We start from the raw sequence: 24,891 nt of genomic DNA, 5'->3' as shown, positions 1-24,891 counted from the left end.
AAATTATTTATCTATCTAGCAATAATATGCAGCTAAATTATCTATCTTAATTATCTTGTCTACATAGCTTACCTTAGCAATCTAGCTGTCTAGCTAGCTAGCTTATCTAGCTAACTAGCCATCTATCTAGCTATCTTTACGCAGCTATATTATCTAAGTTATCTTGTTTACATATCTTAGCTATCTTACCTATCTAGCTATCTTATCTAGCTGTCTAGCTAGCTATCTTATCTAGCTAGCTATCTCTCACGCAGCTATCTTATCTGTCTAGCTATCTAGTCATCTTAGCTACATTAACCAGCTACCTCAGTTATCTAGCTGTCTTTCTAGCTATCTAGCTACCTTGCGCAACTATCTTATCTATCTTAGCTATCATATTATCTTGGCTATCTAGCGATCTAATTCAGCTATCTAATCTAGCTGTTTTATCTATCTTACCCCGTGTGGTTTTGTTTGCAGGTGAGTGTCCTGACCACCCTGGAGAGGCGCTTCAACCTGCAAAGCGCCGACGTGGGCGTGATCGCCAGCAGCTTTGAGATCGGCAACCTGGCGCTCATCCTGTTCGTCAGCTACTTCGGGGCCAAGGCGCATCGGCCCCGTCTGATCGGCTGCGGGGGCATCATCATGGCGCTCGGCGCCCTCCTCTCTGCTCTCCCCGAGTTTTTGACGAACCAGTATGAGATCGGCGACACGTGGAGGACTGACGTGGGGCGGGACGTTTGCTCCAACGCCAGCAGCAGGGACGTCCAGTTAGCTGAGGACGCTGTGTGCGCAAACAGGACTAACACCAACATGATGTACTTGCTGCTGATCGGCGCTCAGGTCCTGCTTGGCATCGGAGCGACGCCTGTGCAGCCACTGGGGGTGTCTTACATTGACGATCACGTCAAGAAGAAAGACTCCTCTCTCTACATAGGTGAGTAAATAAAACGCTGACACACCGCACAGAGCACAGTTCATGCTAGTGTTGCCGAAATTCGATCACCTCAAAGAATATCCCATGGTGTCTAAAGAGTGATTTCCCCTTCCTGATCACCTGGTACCAAAAGTGCAATGTTTGCATAGTTTTGAGTCCACACTGTATCTACATGTCTGCGTGAGTGCCATGTGAGCACATTTTTAATCTTGCTAACGGTGGTTTGAGCGGCAGCGCAGGCCAGTTGCGGCTTTCAACGTCTTTTGCTCCACTCGAGCCCTTCTCAAAGGCGAGGCGCTGCTGATGCGGCTCTTCAAAGAGGCCTTCCAAGTGCTTGCAGCGCACATTTCCGAACGCGCAATGGCCGGTTAGGGATGCTGCGATGATGTTTATCTTTGTTGGTTTATAAAAGGTAGCTTAAACCCCAAAAGCTGCGGTGGCATTAACTTCTCTTTTGCAAGCAACAGCAGCCAGGCACTAGGCACACGCGGTGTATTTTCTTTCACATCTTTTACAGTACTGATTCAACTGTTCAATTTTCAGAACACGCTGTGGATTTAAAGTTTGAAGTGATTTGAAGGATTCACTTAATTAGTGTAGTAGTGTGGAACAGGGTGTCAAACTAGACATCTTGGTCTAATATTGGGATGCTCTTATGTACCAAATACCTCTAATAATACAGTATTGAAACCGAAACGCACCATAGTTTTAAGACTACTGAAAATTCCCCCACTAGTTTGTTCCTTAAAAAAAAAAAAGTCATTTGCAGTGTGAGGTCATTGTTTGAGGATTGTTTCTATTTGCAGTTGTTTGGTCGATATCCAACATGAATTGTAGACGCAACCCCAACACTTCTCTATATAATTTTGGGAAATTCAAGACCGGTGAACAAGATTGCTACATTGTACTGGACTAGAATTGCTCAACGTTGCAAATGAGGCAGCTAGGATGCTGACTCAAATCACTCAACTTACCTCCGTATTTATAGAGCTCTTTTAAAGACCCTACCTCTGATTTTATTTTTTTTTTTAAATTAAAGTGATACGACACTTATTACATAACCATTTTCCAGTATTGGATTAGGCACTGTGTACAAAGAATAAAAGTGAAAATATCTCTGGCATCTTATTGCCTGAATTTCATTTTAAACCGATTAAATATCTGAATTCGAACGTACTGTGAGAAATGCCATGTTCCTCCTCATGTGATTGTGATGATGTATCCCGTGCGTAACCGGAAGCCGTCTTCACTCATTTCAATGGGAATTTGTGGACATAATAGGCAAGGAAAAAACGTCTTCGATCCCAAATACTGCACCAATTCTGTTCAGAGTAAAGTCCTCAACAGGTCCGGTTTCATGTCATTCCGTGTGGGGGTGGGGAGTTCCTAATGTGAGCTAAAGCGTGCTTAGCACACGTCATATAGTTTTACCTAGTAGAGTGAAAGTCACCCGGATGTTTACCGTCCACTTTTTGACTCGCTGGCGGCTGGATCTGCCAGTTTTATCCGGCTTTCGGTGTCCTCCGTGTCTGTACAGCCTTTGAAGAAGTGCTTCTTTGTTGTAAGGCATAATTCCACCTTTGATGCCCGCCGTGGGACGTGATAATTCTTCGTGAGTCCCTTTTTGCCATTCATTCCATGTCATTCAATGTGCATTTTACGCACGTGATACGACACGATGATCATGTGACTGTCCAAAATGCCCGATACAGTACTTAACGCAAAAATATTCATAAAAAGTGCGATAAAATCATAATGGCTCAACATAAACTGCCAATTTTTTTTAAGGAAGAGTTTAACTGAACAGTTTCACAGAAAATCTGGGTGGTTTTCATAAGTCTTGTGTTCCTTTAACATGGAACCCAGGGGCAGCAGATACAATGAAAACAGTTGAGGACAGGAATTGAACCCTGTGGAACACCATATGTTATGTTCCCACAGCCTTGTGTGAATGAATTTGACTTGAAGGATGTCAAGTCATTATCTGGAGTATCATCACCACGGACTGGCTTGTAATTTGGCACATCAACCTTGGAGAGATGAGACGAGATGCATCGGCACTGCTGGTTGTTATCGCTCTGCAGCAGAGACAATTGGAGGCTCAATTCAGGCCGGCACACACTTCCTGATAGCAGCGACGTGCTGCGTGGCCACCTTTTTGTCGCCCTGATGCAGATGTGGGGCTGCCAACAAAGGCTGATTTCCTCAATTACCATTTGTCACGTTTGTTTGTCCTGAACGGGATCTTGTTTCACGGAAAGCACTTCATGCTTCGTTTGGGTGTAGAAAGGGGCCAAGTGCCAAAAAGGCCTTGACATTGTGGCACTCGGAGCTGTTATTTGTTTGCGCTTTACAGCAAGGAAGTGGACTGGGAGTGATTGGATTTTGGCAGGCGTTGGGTCCTGTCCTCCTTTGATAAGCTGGCGGGCTTTGGAGGAAAAAACAAGCGGCGAGCAGCGGGGAACAATGTGGTATTGAGTCGCGCTCAGCTGATCGTCCTAATCCCTCCGCTGCAGGCATGTCATGTGGCACCAGCTGCATGAATGGAGGAGATTGTCTGAAATTCTGCAAGATTTGCCTTCGCAGCCCTGCAATTTATTTGCATTAATCATCCGGTTAGACCATTTGCTTGTTTCCTGTCCATTTTGCATACGTCTCGGATTTCACCGTAACCTGAACGATGGTGTGAACCTTGTTTTAAAAAAAAAAAAAAAAAAAAAAAAACATGCACTAGAGTCGAGCTCTATTGGTGGATTTTCAAACAATAAAAGTTAATCCACACGTCATCTGACTCGCGTTACATCCCTACGGAACATTTCAAGAGGATTTGAGGAGCGCTTTGAAGAAAATAGGAGGGAAATTAGAGAGGAAGAAGCTCTTTGCATACGAGTCGTGCGCTCAACTTCACACATGCTTTGCAGACAACTGCACCACGTCTGCAAGACTTTGCGTAAAGAGTGTGCCTGCATCTCACGGACATCAGCCAGCCTTCATCTCTTCTTGAATAAATGTCAACTTACAAGGAAAACCACACGGGCAAGTTAATTGACGAGACCTTTGTTGTGTTTGCAGAGTTTCACTATTTCCAAATATCAAATAGGGCTGCAGCGATCGAATATTTTTAGAATTGAGTATCCCATTGTTGACAAATGATGTGACTTGGGGTCGTCGGCACATTCTACTGGTCTATCCGTGTATGTCTTTCAAATAGAGGTCCTGGTCCGGTGAGTGACATGGGTGTCAGAGAAAGAGTGTATTTGTGTGCTTAATGTTTATTTGCGATCGTAGATGTGCTGTTGTGATACACATTGCATCTTATCTTCCTTGCTTAGTTTAGAATTATTCCACAATTTTGGCACTCGCTGTCTTCTACAGACATTTTGTTTCAACATGGATTGGCGCATATGACTGCAGTTGCGTTGATACCTATGAAGCTTCGAGGAAGAGATTGCTTCGACCTTTTCTTGACCTCGAATAGTTGTTATTCGATCAATCATTTTAGACCTAGTGGAAAACCGTTCCAAACTGTTCCAAAGAGCTGTTAAGTGTTGTGGAAAAGAGACATAAGTCATCAATAATAATCATTTATAGCGTTGGGATTTACACCTGAGTGGCTTTATTATGTATTATCAAAGGTATATAGTAAGTACAAATAGTTATGATTAATTGTGGTTAACGTATATGCAACTTCTTTGGAGGTTCCACTGGATTTGTGGTTCAACAAATTACCTGTTTCTCTCCATAGTTCATTGTCACCGAGCAATGTGTTGCAGCTAAAATTACTGACTGGGACTAAATGCGCGGGTGAGAATTGAAAGACTTTGCCAGAGACGCGTCCTGCCTTGTCGGAGTTCGGTTGTTTGCAGTGAGCGCCGAGGCCCCAAGACGAGCCATAATTGCTGCGCGGCGCAGGAATGCCAACCAGCTTGCCCATGTTGCTGGATCCGAGTGGGCTGGGCCGTGCATGCATACCGCAAAGGCTTGTGAAAAACAACTCCGGAGGCTTCCACCGCCTGCATTTTTACAGTGTGCACAGCCGAAAGCGCCGTTTAATGAAACGATAGTAAAACAAGCTCCAGCAAAGTCTGCTCAGTCTTCTCGAGACGGCTGACTCCTTGTAGGACCGCCTCAGCGTTTTCAGGGAACTCCTCTGCACCGCTTTCAGGAGTTGTTCATGTTTTGCTTTGTTTTTTCCCAAGTTCTTGATGTCTGCCCTCCTCTCAGGCTGAAGGGGATAAATGCGATTGGACAGTCTGCGTCAACAGGAGCTCCATTCCCACTGCTCTATGACCTTTCAATGTCCACTGCTAATTTTGGCTCTTCCCACAGGACCCCCAGCCTGCATAAATATATACACTCCGAGAGTGGTTTTACAGCTGCAATGTGACGTCAGCCTGCCGTGAAGTTTTTGAACAGTTGAGGGAATGTTCATTAAAGTATAATGTACAGTATGATGAGCCTTATGGTATCTCACATTAAGGGCAGAATGATTGAGACAAATCAGTGATATGGTCAACCCTAGTGTTGGTGGTCAAACGGCACAACTGACCCCAACTGGACAGTTGTGAAAAATAAACGGTCAGCAGTGACTCACCCGCACAGCAGGCACTCGACCCTTGCAGATATGTTTTCAAGCTCAAAATACTGTACCGTATTTTATTTTTTAATTTTTTTACTAAACCACAAACATGGCAATTTTGAAAGGAAAAAAATGGAATGTATTTCCTGCAGTAACTATAAGGGGGAAAAAATGAATTTTCCCCACAGAAAACGTAGTCCAATATCAAAATTCTCACCATCGAAAACGTACCAAAGTAACATTAGTCATATAGTAACTTTCATTACAACTTAAAACATCTATTTGTTTTGTATTCCACTTGTCCTCATGAGGGTCACCCTCATGAGGGTCACGTGTAACTGGAGCCGATCTCAACATACTTTGGCCAAGATCTGGGGTACACCGTGAAATGGTCGCCAGTCATTTATGGGACACGTATAGACAATCACGTTAATATTTACGTAGGACTCGGGAGATTTCATTTCAGGGGGAAAAAAATTCAGATCCATCTATAGCGCATATGTATATATGTTTATGTTGTGACAGAAATATGACAGTTGTTTATCAATGTTATGATGAGCTAAAAGAAATATTCCTGAAATAATTCCAAGGCCAGTGATACTTTATTACTCGAAGTAGATTTTACATGTATCTATTTTTCTGATGTTTGACTTTAGTTCTATATAATGAAAATCTGTACTATATCCCGTTTCTCTCTCAAAATACTTTAAAATTTTGCCATCCTCTATGGCTGATTGTTAGTCATTTTACATTGTGACCAAAATTATGGAAGGATGTTATTTTGACAGGCTACCATTAAAGTCAAGCTTTTTTGTTACACAAGTATCTCTACTTGTACAAAAATACTTTTGACACCTCTGTTTGAAGTCGTACTTCCACCCCAGTCTGACCCCGAAGATGCAATTTAAAGTGTCGTGGGGTTTGCTTTCCAGCTTCTTGCCCCAAACGGTAGACTGGATGGCAAACTCTTGTCTGCAAGAGCAGCTCGGTGTGCTCTCTCTCATCTGTCTCGCGCTTTTCCACACAACCAAACCGGGAATGACAGATTAGCAGCTTGATGCGGAGAAGCACAACAGGCCTTTGTTGTGACTCCAGACACCATAAGTGCCTCTTACCTGGAGAGTTTGTTTGTGTTTTTCCCCCCTGCCAACTTGCTGCTTTTCACCGTTTTCGACTGAACATTTCTTCAGAGCTACAAATGAAAGCCTTTTAATGATGATACATTTCACAATTTCCACTCGGTTTAAATTTAGCCCCTTGCTGGCTGGGCGGCGGTCGTCACATTGACAAAAGGTTCTCAAGAGACTTTTCATCATTGCTGCTGAAACCATCCGACTCCAAACAGTCACTGCAGCCGGGCGTTTGTATAAGCTACTTAAACTCGGCGCATGCTAATGTCATCTTGAAGGATTAGATCCTAAATGGGTTTTTCCGGCCCGTGCCATAAGCCGCAGGCTGAGTTTGCCTAGCAACCCTTACTGGTGTTTACCTGAGGACGATGAACACGATGAAGTCTGCTTAAAGGGATACTTGACTCATTGAGCCATTTTCAGCAGTAAAAAGTCAATATGTTGTCCAGAATTTTCACGTACAATTAATACCTTTAAAAATACATTTTTCCACTCGCTGTCGACTGAAGATGACGACTCACCTGTGCTGAGGAAATGCCAACGAGTGGCAACAACCAATCAAAGCTCACCTGTTTTCTGGGTTTGGTCATCAAACTAAGCCTGATTGGTCGTTACCTGTTTCCTGAGCATGAGTGATGTCATCTTCAGTCGACATGAAGTGTCTAAATTAGTTTTTAAAGGTATTAATTGTTCATAAAAAATAATGATATGTCATTAATTCTAGACAAAATATTTCTTAGTGTTGAAAATGGCTGAATGAGTTAAGTATCCCTTTAATGCATATGACGCTCAATGGTCTGTTTCTTTATGGTGGCGAACATGCGATTATTGCTAAGCTTGTCACATTTAACTCATTCAAACCCAAAAACGTCTAAGTATGTTTTAATACTTTGTCCTTCACTCCCAAAAACATATTTATTTATTTATTTTTTATTTTTTAATACAAGACCATGCAGAGGTCTTTAATGCATCTTCTGACATGAACAGGTGGCTTAAAGCAATGGTAGTTATCTAAAAAAAATAAAAACGGGCAGCATAGTGTAAGTAAGACATCAGTCAGGGCCATGTTGCAACAAGCTCTTTTTGACAGTGTATTTGACAGGAATGTGAATAATGATGGAACTTTGCTATTTTCCAATGCTAATTGCTTCAAAATGGAAATAGATACAAATACACTTTGCAATTAAACCCAATATTCTGTCGGTGTTGTAAAATCAGTCAAAACCGTTGTTTGATAAAGTTGTGGCTGTACTGTTGGAATCCGTGAAATGAATCATTTTGTTTTTCTTTCAATGAGCCGAGTGGAAGAGGAAAACCAGTCACCGACCATCATGACTTCTTGTTTTTAAAAGTTGCATTGATTTCTGATGACGGCCAAGTAGTGGCTGTCACTTCTTCCAGATATTTCCGTGATGTTTTCCCCGCCTTTATGTTGCCATCTGTAGCAGCAGCTGCAGCGGCAAGACTGATTAGCCAGAAGCCAGAAACCGGGAGCTCCAGGTGGCCTCGCGCTGCATGGTGACAAGTATTTGGGCCAAAGCGTGCCAGTGGCACCTTTTCTCCTTCATCAGCCAACCTCGGCCACCATGCGGCTTTCTCAAGGCAATGTAGGTCAGGCTCCGACACTACTGATTAAAACAGGATTTTTGTCATCCATTGGTGGGGCGGATCATGCGGATAAGAGGTGGGAGGAGAGAGCTCATAAGCACTGCGGTATCAGCAAGCCATTGCCACACAATCTGATTTATTTTTATTTTTTTTGCCACTTGCTGTCGACTGAAGATGACATCATAGTTGTTCAGGGCTCAGGCCACTGACCAATCACAGCGCACCTGTTTTATGAATCTGCTCCCTGATTGGTTGTTACCTGAGACCTGAGCAACTGTGATGTCATTTTCACTCGACGGCAAGTGGCAAATTGGTTGCCTTCTAATATTGATAAAAATTGGATTTTGCTGCTTAACTCATGTTCCTCTTAACCAATATTAACCAGAATACCAGATTCAGACTAGTGTGGCTGCATAGAACATATTATTCATATTATTGTCAAAAAAAATAAAAATAAAATTGGGGTGGGTTGACGTCTCCTCGAAACATAAATAGCCAAAACATGCTCAATTAAAATTAAAATGCACTAATAAACTAACCACCCGATGGTGCTGGAACTGCTACCTTGTTTTTATAATAGATCGGACGACTTCATTTAGAACCCCAAAATGATATACAAAAAAAAGGTTAACAAAAAATCAAAACATATTACGAAAACCTTAAAAACAGATGTGTATATATGACGATATCGTGGCAGTATTTAATATCACTATACCACATTATTGGTGTTACTGCTCAATCCCTAGTAGTGATTGTTTAATATCACATTATAGAAAATGGATTAACATACAAGTGTCAAGATAAGCTAACTAAGGAAATATTATTGGTATGTAAATCAATGTGTAGTTGTCATTTTGCTACTTGCTACTTTTATTCATGGCGGTCTTGGCTAATCCTCGAGCTGTCTTCTCATCCTGCTGCCAGTCGTCTGGTGTCGTCAGCACTTTGCTGAAGAAGCTGTTAGCAGCTGCTTGCTGTTCCAAACCTCTCTGTTGTGTGTGTGTGTGTGTGTGTTTGTGCTCCTCGGTGGAGCAGCTGCTGCGTCTGCTGCCCTCCACTTCGCACGCAGCCGCCCAACAATGCGTACAGTGTGTCTCTCGGTCTCGGCCCCCCCGAGACGGCAAACAGACGGTGGAATTTCACTTGTTTCTGTGACTGACCTGTGGATTCCAGTTACTTTTTACAGTCAACTTGAGCCCCCGCTGCATGTGCCTCTGAAAATGCAATTGATTTAGGTCAATTAGTGCTCTTAGGTCTTCCTGACACAAGGTTAATTGGACTCAAAAGATTAAAGTAGCCTAATGGGATTGGTCTGGATGATGAAAGAGCAGATCACAGGTTGGCCACAGTTTTGTTCTGCCAAAAGAAAATACGGTTCACAATACTAATTTATTACATATTTACCTGGGGGTTGTTCTCTATCCGTGTCATTCAAGTGGTCATTTATCAGCCATGTAAGGATTAAAGCAATTGAAGTAAGGATATGCATGAAACGTGGGCGTTTGTGTTAATCAGGCTGCTAACTGGCCTCCGCTGACTCAGCATTGTTCCCGTGACGTGGCCAAATGTAGAAAGAAAAAAAGAAAAAAAAGTCTTTGTAGGTGGCGCTCATTTCCATAATGCTCCAGTTTATTAGCTTGACTGCGCCCGTCGTGGTCGTCTTTATGAGCAAATAATTGGATGCACAGCTGTGCCCGTTCCAACGTAATCACTCGAGAGTGTGCACGTCCTATCTTATTTATTGATTGACTTTAAATTCCTATAATATGCTCTGTAAATAAGCTTCGCTGTTTTTTAATTAATCTAAAGGGCTCACTGGTTTAATCTATTATTTTTCAGAGTGTAGGATGGAGGCACTGTACAGTTTGTCCTCTTACCAAGTTCAAAGATTTAAGATGATGACTTTTTTTCTTATGTCAAAAAAAAAAAAGTATGGAATGTACTTTATTTTTATTTTATTTTTTATTTTTTTTATTATATGTATTTTTATATACCGTTCCACAGCTCTCTTGCACTCTAACATCAATGTCCCTCAATACGTTTTTTTTCTCTTTTTTTTTTTTGTGCTTATCATACTATATGGACGTGCATTTAACTTAAGTGAATTTTCTTTTCATTGTCATCCAAAGAGTCATGAGATGTGGCAGCTTGGCTGTCGTGGCTTCTGAATTATACAAAAGGACAGAGATCTGTCTGGCAAAGCACGCTTTTCAAGCTACACTTTTTGTTTGTTTGTGTGTTTTAAAGGGATACTTGACTCATTGAACAATTTTCAGCAGTGAAAAGTTAATATTTTGTTGAGAATGAATTTGATAACTTCATTATTTTTCATGTATAATAATACCATTAAAAAGTCATTTTTCTACTTGCTGTCGACTGATGATGACATCACCTGTGCTGAGGAAGTAAGTAACGGGCCAATCATGGCTCACCTGTTTTCTGGGTTTGGTCAGTAAACTGAGCTGTGATTGGTCATTAGGTGTACTGGCCACGCCCCCCCTAAGCTGTGCTCTAACCCTGCCGCTCATCCTGCGAGGTCAAAACAGTAATAGTTTTAAACGTGTCCAAGCTGCACTTCTTTTCCTTTTTTATTTAGCAAGCATATGTCATGAGAGAAACTTTGCAAACATGTCTGCTGTTTGTTTGGGTGAGATGAGACTCCAGCAGGACGTTTTTCCCCGAAGGCTTAATTTGCCAAATTTTGCTTGATTTGATGCGAGCGGAAGTTTGCGAGTGCGCTGGTGGTGAAATGGCCTTTTTGAATGCGAGTTGAGCCTACTTTAAGCTTGGTATTTAGGTCACGGCTGTGCACAATCAACGGGGTCACTATAGGAGGCGGCAGACGAGGAACCAACGCAATGATTTATTTTTATGTTGTGCTTGAGAGGATTATGTTTCCCAACAAGAAAGCGTTGCTCACGTCCTTCCACAATTTGACCGCCAAACAATACAATATTTTAGTGGGCTACTGGGAGAATTTTGAATTTGAATTAAAACAGCCTTGTAAAATTGGAAAATATATGACTAATTCAATTAGAAATATAATTTAAAACTGTTGTAATTGCATTTACAATAATTCTAAATTAATTTATAAATATTGTAGTAACATTTCTCAGGAGATTCAAGTCATTTGAAATTCCAAAATACATTTGATGACCATGCTTGTTCTAATCTGTTCTAGCTTCTCATAAAACATCAATAAAAATCAATAAACAGTCGTCTGTATGTTAGCATTAAGCTAGCAGACTTTCCTCAAATTCGTTTCTCAAAAAGATGTTCGCAAACTTTTAATGATCACAAACTGCTTTTGTTGCTCCCAAGAAATCTTTAACATGTTCAAAACTTCTTGGTGGGGAGAAAAAAAAAAAAAGAATCACATTCACCATAGACGAGTGACGTGAAACCGAAAATCCGCTTGGCACAAGTTGGGATTCACATCCCAAGTGAAAGGCTGCCGTCTAATGCCTTTTAGCGCATCCTCGTGGATCAGCGATCAGCCATTAATCTCACACGTGTCTCATCCAAATCGACTTGACACCTCAACACCGGGACGTTGGCATGACTTTCACCTGCTTTTACATAACCATCATCATGTCATTACAACTGACGCCCTGTGTTACCGTCACGCTCGCTTTGTGGTCTGTTCAATTGGCGGCTCATGAGCTGCTTTTGTCGTAATTAGCTGTGCAATTACGTGTGTTCTTAGGACAATCAGAGAGCTGCAATTTGAGCTAACGAGCATGCTCAAACTAAAAAGTAGCTAGCTAGCTAACTTAGCTAAAATAGCTGATTAAATGGGGTTTTAATTTGAATTATTTGATACATTAAGCAGGAAGTTAAGTTTGTTTAGTCACATTTTTTGAAAGGTTTTGGTCTTTTGTGTAACTGTCAGATGCTATCGCCACTGCGGGCGGACATTAGGGAAGTGCGTGGCCTTTCCAATCCTGCTCACGTTCCTCTCAAGTTCTGACCACATGTGTGGGTGGAGGCGGAAGAGATGGCCTTTTGTTTGAAAGCTATTTATCTTTTGCCGACACAACACAGCCGTTTGTGGACAACGGCGTCCGTCCGACTCCTCTGTTTGTTGTAGCATCCAGTTGTCCTTTTGACATTTTAGGCGCGTCGCTGCTCGTCATCTTAGGGAACGAACGATAAAGCTCGTTTCAGTGTGGTCCCTTGTGAAAGTGGCACAGGGCGCCGTTGTCTTATCTCACTCGGGGGGGATTACCCAGACAACTTGAGCAGGATTACTGGACGAGATGAAAGAATTGGCTTTGTGCAGTGAAAACACAAAATGAACTGCGGATTGACGGAGCAGACATAATGCACTTGACTTTTTACTCATTGGGACTTTTCTTTCCCAAGTAGCCAAACTTTGGGATGTTTTGAAAATACACAATAGTTCTTTGGAGCTTTCCATGAGATGGAATTTTCACTAGCTTTTATTGTGCCCTCTAAAAGTATTGGAACAGCACGGTCGATTCCTTTTGTTTTTGTTGTATGCTGAAGGCATTTTTCATTTGGTTTTTCGATCACAACATGAATATCAGACAACAAAAAGCAAAATTCAAGCTTTGATTTTATTCCATTTACATCTTTTTATGGTCAACAACTTAGGACTAGAGTAGTGTTAATTTCGTCAACAAAAACTGAACAAAAATAATTTCGTCAACACATTTTTTAGCGGACTAAAACTAGACTAGACTAAAACCCTCATTATTAATAATAAGTGGGAGTAAATCAGTCTGCATTTTCGTTGACTAATGAAGACGAGATGAAAATGTACTTCATAGAATCTATGGACATTTCAGTTCATGAACAAAAACGAGACGAAAATTATCTGATTGTGTCAAATCTTTTCTTGCTAATCTGTCACATCTGTGACACTGTCATGTGCACGCACAGCACAAATGCGACAGACAGGAACTTGGTGAAAGGTTTTAAAAAAAAAAAAAAAAAAGTAAATTGTAATTACAACTTAACATATTCATCCAACTGCTATAAGATTCCAAAAATAATGTTAAATGCGACTGCTAACTAATGCTGGCTAACTGACTAGCTCATAGCATGGAGCCATAGCAATGTAATTGTGTGTGAGGTTGTTTTTCATCAAAAAGATGAGAAAATTTGATGTGAAATAGTTTTCGATCCAAACAGGTTCAATAAAATAAAAAAATAAAAAATAAAAAATAAAAAAATATATATATATACAGGTGTAAAATGGTTGTCCTGACTAAAACTAGACTAAAACGTTGACAGTTTTTGTTGACTAAAACTGGATGAATAAAATTACCTTTTCTTGGACTAAAATAAAGACTAAAATACTATAAATAAAAATGGGATGAGGTTGACTAAATGTGATTTAAAAACTAACAACTGTGACTGAAATTGGACTAAAACTGAGACTAAATTAAAAAAATGGCAGACAAAATTAACACGAAACTAAAGCAACTTGTTTTAATAAACAGAAACCGATGTTTTTAGCTAAACCAGACCAAGTCCATCTATTCTCAGATCTTGGAGTGGCGTTCCGAATGAACTTTACCGTGTAGTAGATGAGAAATTTCCCGTTGTGTTTTTTGGTACGTATTAAACATTATGACTTATGAGACGCTAATTATGCCTGTGGACTTTCCTGTTAGTTTGAAACAATAGTGCTTGCGTCTGTGTGGTATTTAAAACCCGGAAAGGGAAAGCCTCAAACTTTGCCAGCCTTGTTCTATTGGTCTGTAAACAAATTAGATGGAGGCAAAAACACGAGAGCAGATCTCTGTTATTGAATTACGACTGATGTACTCCCCCCAGGAGGATCATCTACAGAATCCTGAAGGTGTTGTGGTCAACTGCAACATGAACAAATGAGTTTGTTTTGCGCTTTATTCCAGTAACGAGACCGCTGCAGGGGCAAAATGGATTTTGGCGCAGTTGTGCATTGCAAATGTAACCCACGGCTGTGTTTTGTCCTTCACGCAGAATTAACGTGTTTAATTAGCTCAAGTTTTCATTTTTAATCCTGTCATGGAAAAAAATTAAATACGTTCTTGACTATTTTTTTCACTGACTCGTTCTGTTTTGCTTGTAAATAATTACAAAACCATTTCAAAAATATTCGCAATTCTTGTTGCAATCTGAAAATTGTTAAGAAAAATAAGTGCAATTTGTGTTTAGAATTATTGTTTTCATTTGACTTTTTTTTTTTAACTCATTTGCTCCCAAAAATGTATAAATACATTCTATTTTAAATGTTTCACATGTCCCAAAGACGTATTTTTTTTTATGCTAGAGCATACAGAAGGCTTTGATGCAGCCTCTGAACTGCAGAGAAAGAGTGAAGCAAGAGTAATAATTACACAAATGGCCAACATGTGGCAGCAGAGTATAAGAGATCAACCAGGGCCATGTCGCAAAACAGCTGTTTTCCCCACAGTTTTAAACAGATTTGTGAATAATGATGACACTTAGCTATATTATAATGCTAAATGCTAATAATTACAAGACCATTTCAAAAATATTCATTCACAATTACCGATGATCTTGTTGCAATCTGAAAATGAACAAAGAGTGCAATTTGTGTTTTGAATTAGTGTTTTCATTTTCACGTGCAATGTGACTCTCTTTTTTTAACTCATTTGCTACCAAAAACATATAAATACGTTCTATTTTAAATGTTTCACGTGCCCCAGACATATTTATACGTGTTTTTTTTTTGTTTTTTTTAATTATTATTATGCTAGAGCATACAGAACGGGTGAAGCCATAGTAGTAATTCCATAAATGGCCAGCAGGTGGCAGCAGAGTATAAGAGATCAATCAGTGCTATGTTGAAAACAAGCTGATTTTCCCACAGTTCTAAACAGATTTGTGAATAATGATGAAACTTAGCTATATTCTAATGCTAATTGCTGCAAAACTGAAATGGCTGGAAATATATATATTTTTTCCTGATGAAAGAAAAGACTAATCTTTCTTTTGGTAGGTTCCATGTTTTTATAGCAATAAAACACAATATTCTGTGGGTCTTGCAAAATCAAGTAAAACAGCCGGGAGTGAAGGGAGTTGCTTCGGTTAAAATGGCTGCCAGTGAATGAGTTAAGTGTGAACATCCTGCTGTCAAAAAATTTGAGATCGTCTGACGTGGGGACAACTTAACATCTCTGATAGCCAAATCTCACACTGCCCGCAAAACGTTCTCATCTTGGAGACTGCAAACTTTTAATCGAGACGGTCATCGTCTCTTGAAAATCGTCATTTTCTGCACTTCACCACTTGACGTCAAACTGAGGTTTCACTTGCGGCGGTGATATTTGTTGCTACGGTAAGGCAACATCCGGTTGCCAAGGAAGCGCTTAATCGAGTCATGCAGCAACTCTGCTCTCTTGGGTGGGTCTGTCCAGTGTCAGTCAACTTTATGTTTTTTTTTGTTTTTTTCTGTGTGTGTGTTTGTGTGGGGGGTGCTTTTCGCTTCTTCCCCTTCTGAAACTATTGACGGTTAACAAAAAGGAAGAGGCCTCTTTTTTTTCCTGTGCCATTTCTGTGTAAACCTCCCTGTAAAACCACAAGTTTCAAATGCACGTGAAGATAATATAGATGACAGTGAGAACAACCTGTAAAAATGTTAGTCCATTTTTATTTTATTACATTAATACAAATAATTTCACACCCAAAAGAAAGAAAGAAAGAAAGAAAAAGAAATATGCCCAAATGGGAACTTCCTGGCTCCTGTTGCATTCTGGAATTTTGGAAAGCCAAATATTTTCAACATGTGTCATATTTATACAGTAAAATGGCGGTTGGTTTCCTCGGCACTGTCCAGCTTATCAGGGGAAAAACACGAGTCTCCTTTTCTTTTTCTGGGAAAAGAAGCTGATAGTTGAAGGGGGGGGGGGGCGAGTGCGTTGACTCGACTTGCTACATCAACTGCATGTGATGTAATCGCCGCTCCTGGCAAGTGAGCATCTTTGTGGCGTGCACTTGATTAGACCCGAGCGCGGCCAAAAACAAGATGATGCCATGCATCACATCACGCTGGACCGGCAGAGGAAGTGAGTGGGAGGATTTGATTGCGAAGGTAATTCAATGATGGCTGCTCATATGAGCGCTCACGTAGGAGGCCGTCTGCGTGCCAGATACGCTCGTCGGCCCTCGGCCGCTGACATCTGACCATCAGGACGAGAAGAATTGAGAGTTAAGCCGACAGACACTCAAGCTTTTCAACATTAACCGCGTTTAGAGAAGGCCTTGAACACAACATGCAGAAGAGCTTGACGTTCTCTCACAGTAACAGTGAATAATATGATAAAAGTAGCACTCTACAGTATTGGAATATAGAAAACATTCAGTAATAATTGAAATAAATTCCAAGAATTGTGTGCCTTCTGTTGTTTTGTTCACTTTGGCCACTAGGGGGCAGTATAATGACGTGAAATGTACACAAAATTCATTGCTGACTTGAATATAGCGGGAAATGGCGGCATTCGATGGCAATTTGTTCCCCTAAATTTACATTTATGTATGTAAAATGTTGCCAAAATTATAAATAAATGAACCAAAAACATATTTGCTTTGTTTTGTTTTTTTCCCCCCCATTTCTTTCAACAAAACCAAAAATAACATTGTTCCAAAATAAAACAAGAGCTTTATCAATATAAGTTCTCATAAAAGAACACATTCGAGACCAGGGTTATTATAGTTTGGGAATTTTTTATTTTAGTTAGTTTAATTTCGTATTGTTTTAAATTAGTTTGCAGGGCACTTCTGTTAGTTTTTATTAGTTTTAGTTTAGTTTTAGTTTCAGTATAAGTTTTAGTTTTTAGTTATTTCCATGGTCGTGACGTCATCTGAAAGGTGCTTTTCTATTGGCTATTGCGAGATGACGTCACTTCTGTGTGACTCACTTTCAAAAATCCTTTTTCCAGTTCATATCAAAATAAATCTACTTCAAATCACATTTAAAATCATCCACAAAGGCTAATGCATTAAATTAATTACCAAAGACAAAAACCAAGGACATTTCTGCTAAAATTAGTTAGTTTTGTAAACATAAAATGTACTTTCAGTGTGTTTTTTTTTTTAAAAAGCATTAGCATTAGCTAATTTTTTTATTTTTTTTATTTTTAAATTTTATAGTTTGTTTGTTTGTTTGTTTGTTTTTTTTAGTTTTAGTTAACTAAAATAAGCTTGGTCTAGAGACCAGAAAAGTTTCACTTGACATTGTCAAAATAAATGAACCATTTCGTCACAGCAGAAGCTACAGCATAAATCAATGTTTTTCTTAGACATTTTTCCAACATAACTTTGTCGCAATTTTTGATGACGCCATAGCATCGACCACAGTGGCGTAAGTGGATGACGTCATACGCACTTATCTCAATTCTGCGGTTTTTGCAACCTTTTCACCTTTGCGCTCTCAAACGTTACGCGGACCTTTATTAAATGACACCATTGAGGAGCGTCGGGTGTTGTCGCCAGGAAGTGACGTCATAGTGAACCGGTCCTTTACCACCGTGTGTGCAGGAATCCTCTTTTCCACTCTGGTGTTCGGGCCCGCCTGCGGCTTCATCCTGGGCTCCGTCTGCACCAAGTTCTACGTGGACGCCATCTTCATCGACACCGGTGAGTCTCCACATTCCACACGCACGAGCTTGTTGCGCACGTACCGGATGTGACGTGACGTGACGTGACGGCAGATAAGCTCGGCATCACCCCGGAGGACCCGCGCTGGATCGGCGCCTGGTGGGCGGGCTTCCTCCTGTGCGGCGCCTTGCTCTTCTGCTCGGCGCTGCTGATGTTCGGCTTCCCTCAGTCGTTGCCCACCAAGGAGCGGGACGAGGGTCCCGACAGCGAGCAGGCCATGCTTCCTCCGGCTCCGCTCAGTCCGTCCTCGGAGGCTCCCAAGGCCAGCAACGGGGCCGTGGGCAACCGCGAGCGGGCCAACAGCGCCACCTGCTGCCAGCAACTCAGGGGTGAGCCTCCAACAGCACACCCAAATAGTTTGGACAATACATTTTCATTCATATGACGTCTGTACAGGGTTTTTTTTTTTTTTTTATGTATTAAAAAAAAAATCCACATACATATTTATGTGTTCCTTTTTTTTTGGGGGGGGGGCATGTTTTTTTGTGCAATTTTTTTTTATTTACCAAAAATAGGAGGAAAATTACTCAGTAAAACATATTAAAGCCTGCTAACACGGTTTCCATGTTTGGTCATGTGATCTTGGCGGCCGAACGAGCCAATCTCTTTCTTGATTTGCGGTGTGCGTTTTTGTCCCGTCAGTCATCCCCCAGGTGACCAAGCACCTGCTGTCCAACCCGGTGTTCACCTGCATCATCCTGGCCGCCTGCATGGAAATCGCCGTGGTGGCCGGCTTTGCCGCCTTTCTGGCCAAATATCTGGAGCAGCAGTTCAACCTCACCACCACCTCGGCCAACCAGCTGCTCGGTCTGCCTGCGCAAAGAAGCATGTGACCAAAACGTGTCACATGTGTCAAAATCGCTGCCATTTTTTATTTTTTTATTTTTTTTTTAGGTATGACGGCCATCCCGTGCGCCTGCCTGGGCATCTTCATGGGGGGCCTGCTGGTGAAGAAGCTCAACCTGTCGGCGCTGGGGGCCATCCGCATGGCCATGACGGTCAACCTCATCTCCACCGCCTGCTACGTCTCCTTCCTCTTCCTGGGCTGCGACACGGGCTCCGTGGCCGGCGTCACCGTCATGTACGGCAACAAGTAAGGGACCAGGGTTATTATATATAGTTTTTGGAATTTTTCATTTTAGTTCATTTTGGTTTCGTTTTGAGTTTATTTATTTATTTATTTATTTATTTACTTATTTACTTACTTATTTATATTAGTTTTAATTCATTTTCTGGGTGGTTCTGTTAGTTTTTATTGATTTTAGTTATGTAATGTCCTTTGTTTTAGTTTAGTTTTTTTTTTTTTTAATGTCTATTACTTGTGTATAATATTTAATAAACCACCATGAATGATGTTCCCCCTAAAAATAGCTGATTACTGCCGAAGCTAATTGGCTCAACTGTAAAGAAAAGCACAAACTATGGTCCCAAAACATTTTTAATGTCAATAAATTACCATTAAAAATGAATGGCTAACACATTATTTGATTTCAAACAACTCAGGCAAAACTTCTCATCAACATACAAATATATTTGTCTGAGTTGTCCTTATCTAATTCAACAAGACGCTTGATGCCGATTACTACGTCTTAGCTAAGGCTTTGGCGCCACCTTGTGGCAATTAAGGGCATTATGGAAACAGCCACAAAAAAACCAACAGTTGAGTTCTCCAGCAAATAGCTAATTATAGGTTCCACAATAATAATAATAAAAATACTAATTATAATAATAAAGGATGGGGGTTCACTGTATTTGATCCCCTGCTGAATTATGTAAAGGTAAACCCCCAATTTTAGGGAAGTTTATGGTAAAAGGTCGAGTATAAGTCCTCAAATGCGCAAAGTCCACGTGGGGGTTCAATCGATTATTTGGCCCACCGCTTTACAAAGTGTCATAGTGAAATTATGTATTTGTATTCGTGACCCTTTTTAGCATCTTTCAGCACAACCAGCCTGTGCAGCATGTTGCTATTTCTCTCACTTTTTTTCCCCCTCATAAATAAAGACGAACGGTTCCGATTGTCACCTTACGACTCGGGTTTGAGGCCTTTTTATTGGAGGTGAGTCCGAACGTGTCAATAAAAATGCTCATCACCGCCGGCACTGCTGACTTATATTTTATTCAAACCATTTTTGTGTCGCCTTCCCGAGCTTTAAGAGAGAAGAAAAAAAAAGAGCGGCGTGCACAGAATATAAATGCAGACAACTTCACTGGATGGTGTATCATCGTATCATATCAAAAAGAAGGGAAAATCTTCAATTGTTTTTTAATATATGGAATATTTGTCAATTGGTGAGGTTAAAAAGAAACAAGATAGTGAGTATTCCGTGTTGTGTGTTGAGTACGCTGCAGGTGGGCAAGAAGCCGGAAGCGGCGTGCATCAGCCAGTGCAACTGCTTCACGTCGTCCATCAGCCCCGTGTGCGGCTCCAACGGCGTCACGTACCTGTCGGCCTGCTTCGCCGGATGCACCAGCACCCTCGACCAGGTCGCCACGACACGCGTTCAATGAACACTTCTCATTTGAATGCTTCAATACTCGGCAATTCTCGGCAGCTCATAATTCAGTAAAACGGTTTTGTTTTTTATTGACATTTTTAAATTCAGTGAACCACAAAATACTAAAAAAGTGGATATTTTTTCAAATTTTTTAATTTTTTTATTTAACAATTTGGCAGAAAACACAATTCAGTCATTTAAATTGACCATTTTTTCAAATTTGCCATGTCATTTAACAAATATTTTAAATAAATTTTTAACACGATATATATTCCCTTTTTATTATTAAATAGTAAAAATATTTAATAATAGCTAAAATCATTTAAGCATTCCTTGACATTTGCATTCATCTTACATTTAAGCAGAAATTTGTTTTTTGTACTTTGTAATCTTTATTCAAATAAAAATTCCATAGTTTCATTCTAAGTTAAAATTTCTAAAAAAATCTCCTTAACACTTTTTTTTTTAAATTAATTTTACAATCAGTATCAAATATATATATATATATATATTTTATTTTTTATTTATAATTTTATTTTTTTTCCCAAATTTACTACATACAGTGTTCCCTCGCTATATTGCATTATTATTTCTAATATAAATGTAAAACATGAAACTAACTACTTTGTAGATTTCATTTATTGTCGGTATTTTTTGGAACTTAACTCCAGCAGAAAATGGGGCAACACTGGATTTACTGAACAAAATGTCTTCCTTTTTTAAAATCAATTTACTGAAGGAGGAAAAAGAAATATATGAAAAATATTTGTGTGTGTGTACGTGCGTTCATCCTCCAGCACTTTCCGTTGCACATCGCATTCATGTTGGAATTGTTTTTTTTGTGTGTGTGTGTGCGCACGCAGAACCTGAGCGGGTGCGCGTGCGTGTCCCCGGAGAGCGAACTGGCGACGGCGGTGGCGGGCAAATGTCCGACGGCCGGCTGCCAGGAGGCTTTCCTCATCTTCCTGTGCATCATCTGCCTGTGCAGCCTGGTGGGCGCCATGGCGCAGACGCCCTCCGTCATCGTCCTCATCAGGACCGTCACCCCCGAACTCAAATCTTACGCGCTCGGCGTCTTGTTTCTGCTGCTTCGACTCTTAGGTGAGGAAAGACAACAATCATGATAGAATGTTTTATTGGATAAGAAATTGAATACAAATGCAATGTTGAGACTGGGCTCAAGTTGTATTTGATCATTGGAATAAAAATGTGCAGAATTTCACAAGTTCATGTTAAAGATTAGTTAGCTCATAATATGAAAAAGAAAAACGCACTGAGCTGTCACAAATGTCTTACAAGTGCAGTTATGCCATCTAGTGGCAGAAAAATGACACAAATCAATATCACGCTCATATTTTGCAGTACAGTATCGTTTTAAATTTACTCAATTTTAGGAATTATTATGAAATTAATGACTAAAAGATGCAGCCATATTTCTATTTATCATTTCTGTCCCCCCACTTTTATGTTAAGGGTATGAAAATATTGAGGAAAAAAATGTACATTTTATTGTACAATCAGAAGAGATATAACATTTACATTTACAAACTTATTTTATTGTGCATATAGAACAGAGAAAATTTGCAATTAATCGTGAGTTAACTATTGAAGACATGCGATTATGATTAAAAAATTTAATCACCTGACACCTATTTTTTTTTTTTAAATTGATTTTTAATACATCTGAATCAATTCAGAATCTTTTTAATACAATGGTTGTTCCCATTTCCCCCCACTTTTATGTTAACAAGAGTATGAAAACTTAAAAAAAAATATATTTTATTGTACATGTTATTGTACAATGCCATCTAGTGGCAGAAAAATGGCCAACATAAATCAATATCGCACTAGTTGTATTTTTTTTTTTACAATACAATCCTTTTTTTTTTTTTTTTTTTACTATGAATTATGAAATTACTGTATTTTTCTAAATTTTTATACATTTTTATTTTTTTTTTTGGTCGTGTATTTATTTGTATATTATTTGTAATAATATTAGTATATTATTTGTATGGTCAAGTATTGTGCATGTTATTGTACATGTATAACAGATTTGGGATTAATGGTGAGGTGTCCGTCCCCCCCCCAATGCCAGGCTTCATCCCGCCCCCCCTGATCTTCGGCGCGGGCATCGACTCGACGTGCCTGTTCTGGAGCTCGGACTGCGGCGACAAGGGCGCGTGCCTGCTGTACGACAACCTGTCGTACCGCCGCCTCTACGTCAGCCTGGCCATCATCCTGAAGGCGGTGGCCTTCCTGCTCTACACCACCACCTGGTACTGCCTGCGGCGCAACTACGACGCCTACATCAAGAGCCACGAGGCCAACATGGCGCCCGCCGACTTCTACCCGGCGCTGTCGGACGCCCCCAAGGTGGACCGGACGCAGTTCATATACAACCTGGGGGACCACGAGCGCTGCGAAAACATGGAGTCGGTCCTATAAAGGCCGACGGCTTCCGACCCGTGCTCGCATTTCACGCCGATGAACCCGCCAGGGGTCGTTGTAGCCGGTGTGGCGCTAGCTAGCTAGCTTAGCGGGGTTTTGCCACAGGAGCGCAGACGATTGGAGCCTCAGAATGCGCTTTGCCGCCCTCTTGTGGCAATTACAAAGCGTTAATTGTGTCGACATGAATGCGGAATCGAGTCAAATTTCAGCAATTTTACGGTTTGTTCCCGTGGAAACCTTCCAACGTTCAAAATTCCCGGAATTTTGCAACCCCTCTCGTCGCTAGGCAGACAAAAAAAAAAAGATGACAAATGTTTCGAGCTCATTATGGCTCATTAATAGGTCATTATGTTATGGAGTGGACTCGTTTTCCATATTCGTACAGCTCTTGTCATGGCTGCAGTTAAGTGTGATGATGTCACGGTGTGTGTGTGTGTGTGTGTGTGTTCAAGGAGTATTGGGGCCGTGCAGAAAACGAAAAAATACTTTGTTTTCTAAACATATTCCGCATACCGTTATGAATTATTGTTGTCACAGCCCCAAATTTTTCATAATATGACGTGAGCGTACTGCTAATTTCCCGTTTCATTCGGAATATCGTCCACATGGGAAAATGTTTGTGAAAGGTTCATCGCGGCCCTCATACTCCTTTCCTGATAACATGTAAACGATTTTTTTTTGCATTTGACAAAAAGGATGAAAGTGACGTCAGTTTGTTGTTGATGGTTAATGTTGTTACCTGGACGACGTTGCCAAGTGTTTACAAGTCATTTCCTCGCAAGAGTGGATGGAACCAACCAACCAACCCAGTCGGACTCGAGTGGCCTCTTGACATCTTCTTGAAAACTTTGTTGACGTTCTCATGCTGGATTGCAGTTTAGAAGTGGATATGCAAATGTGCGATGTCGACACTCATTTTGTTTTTTGTCACACCCAAAAGTGTAACTCGTCTTAATAAGGGAGGATATTGCATCAATAAGATTGTTTGTACGCCTGCGCATAGCGGAGAAGTGCACTCGGAGATGAGAAGTCATATTTTTGTGTCTATTTGAAAAAGAAAAAAAAGAGATAAGGAGTAATATATATTTATGTGGAAGAAGCCCAGAAATGCTCTATTAGATGTCATTATTGAAAATATATCAGCTTTGTGGTTGCACAGGAGACGGTTTGCGGTGAGAGTCGTAATTGTGTTGCTAGCTAAAAACCCACAACAGGACCCGATGTGAGTGTACAAAAACGTACATTTGTGAGGAGTTGGACTCGTTCCAATGCTACTGATCTCTCTGCAGTTCTAGTTTGGACCTTTTCATACTCTTTTTCTATGCCGTTTATTTTATTCTGGAAATAAATAATTTTTCAATGAATGAAGTACATTCCCCCCCTGTTAAAATTCAGGAAGCTAACCGCACGGAAGTTAGAAATTTTAATTCATTCAGAACATTATTTCAAAGGAGACTTTGGCTTCCAAGCAGGTTCAGGATTTTTACAAAATTGAGTTGAAAATTCAGCTGTCAAAATGTGTGACTTCAGAGTTTGTTAAAAAAAAACAAAAAAAAACTTACTAATCATGGTCGTTTAAAAAAAAAAAAAGCCTTACTAACTGTGATTGTTTAAAAAAAAAAATGCCTTACTAAATATGAAAAAATAAACACCTTGCCATGGCCGTTTTTATTTTATTTTTTTAAAACACCTTACTAAACATGAGTTTAAAAAAAAAAGAAAAAAAAAGAAAATGCCATACTAATTATGAAAAAACAAAACGCTTTACTAAACATGGTCGTAAAAAAAAAAAAAAAAAAAAGCCTTACTATACATGGTCATTAAAAAAAATGCCTTACTCATATTTAAAAAAAAACAAAAAACAAACAAAAAAACTGGTGGTTTAAAAAAAAAAAAAGACACCTTACTAAACAGTTTTAAAAAAACGCCTTACTATACATGGTCATTAAAAAAAAAGCCTTACTAGACATGTAAAAAAAAAAAAAAAAAAAAAAACGGCCTTGCTCATCATGTTTTAAAAAAAAAACGCTTTACTAAACATGGTTGTTAAAAAAAAAAAAATGCCTTACTAAACATGGT

At 40.1% G+C, this 24,891-nt stretch overlaps 1 protein-coding gene across 1 annotated transcript in view; it reads left to right on the top strand.

The window, feature by feature from the left end:
- Positions 1 to 24,176, top strand: part of slco3a1a (solute carrier organic anion transporter family member 3A1a) — a 30,982-nt gene extending 6,806 nt beyond the window's left edge. The window contains exons 2-9 of the mRNA XM_077517626.1: positions 460 to 916; positions 17,747 to 17,845; positions 17,920 to 18,195; positions 18,509 to 18,673; positions 18,761 to 18,959; positions 20,209 to 20,353; positions 21,228 to 21,465; positions 22,460 to 24,176. Of these exons, the coding sequence (XP_077373752.1) occupies positions 460 to 916; positions 17,747 to 17,845; positions 17,920 to 18,195; positions 18,509 to 18,673; positions 18,761 to 18,959; positions 20,209 to 20,353; positions 21,228 to 21,465; positions 22,460 to 22,809 (1,929 nt within the window). The 3' untranslated portion in view covers positions 22,810 to 24,176. The remainder of the gene's footprint in view (positions 1 to 459; positions 917 to 17,746; positions 17,846 to 17,919; positions 18,196 to 18,508; positions 18,674 to 18,760; positions 18,960 to 20,208; positions 20,354 to 21,227; positions 21,466 to 22,459) is intronic.
- Positions 24,177 to 24,891: the final 715 nt, after the last annotated feature.

The sequence above is a fragment of the Festucalex cinctus genome, chromosome 3 (genome assembly GCF_051991245.1).
Source record: "Festucalex cinctus isolate MCC-2025b chromosome 3, RoL_Fcin_1.0, whole genome shotgun sequence".
NCBI lineage: Eukaryota > Metazoa > Chordata > Actinopteri > Syngnathiformes > Syngnathidae > Festucalex > Festucalex cinctus.
Note: the sequence above shows the minus strand (reverse complement) of the source record. Positions and strands in the feature narration are given on the sequence as shown.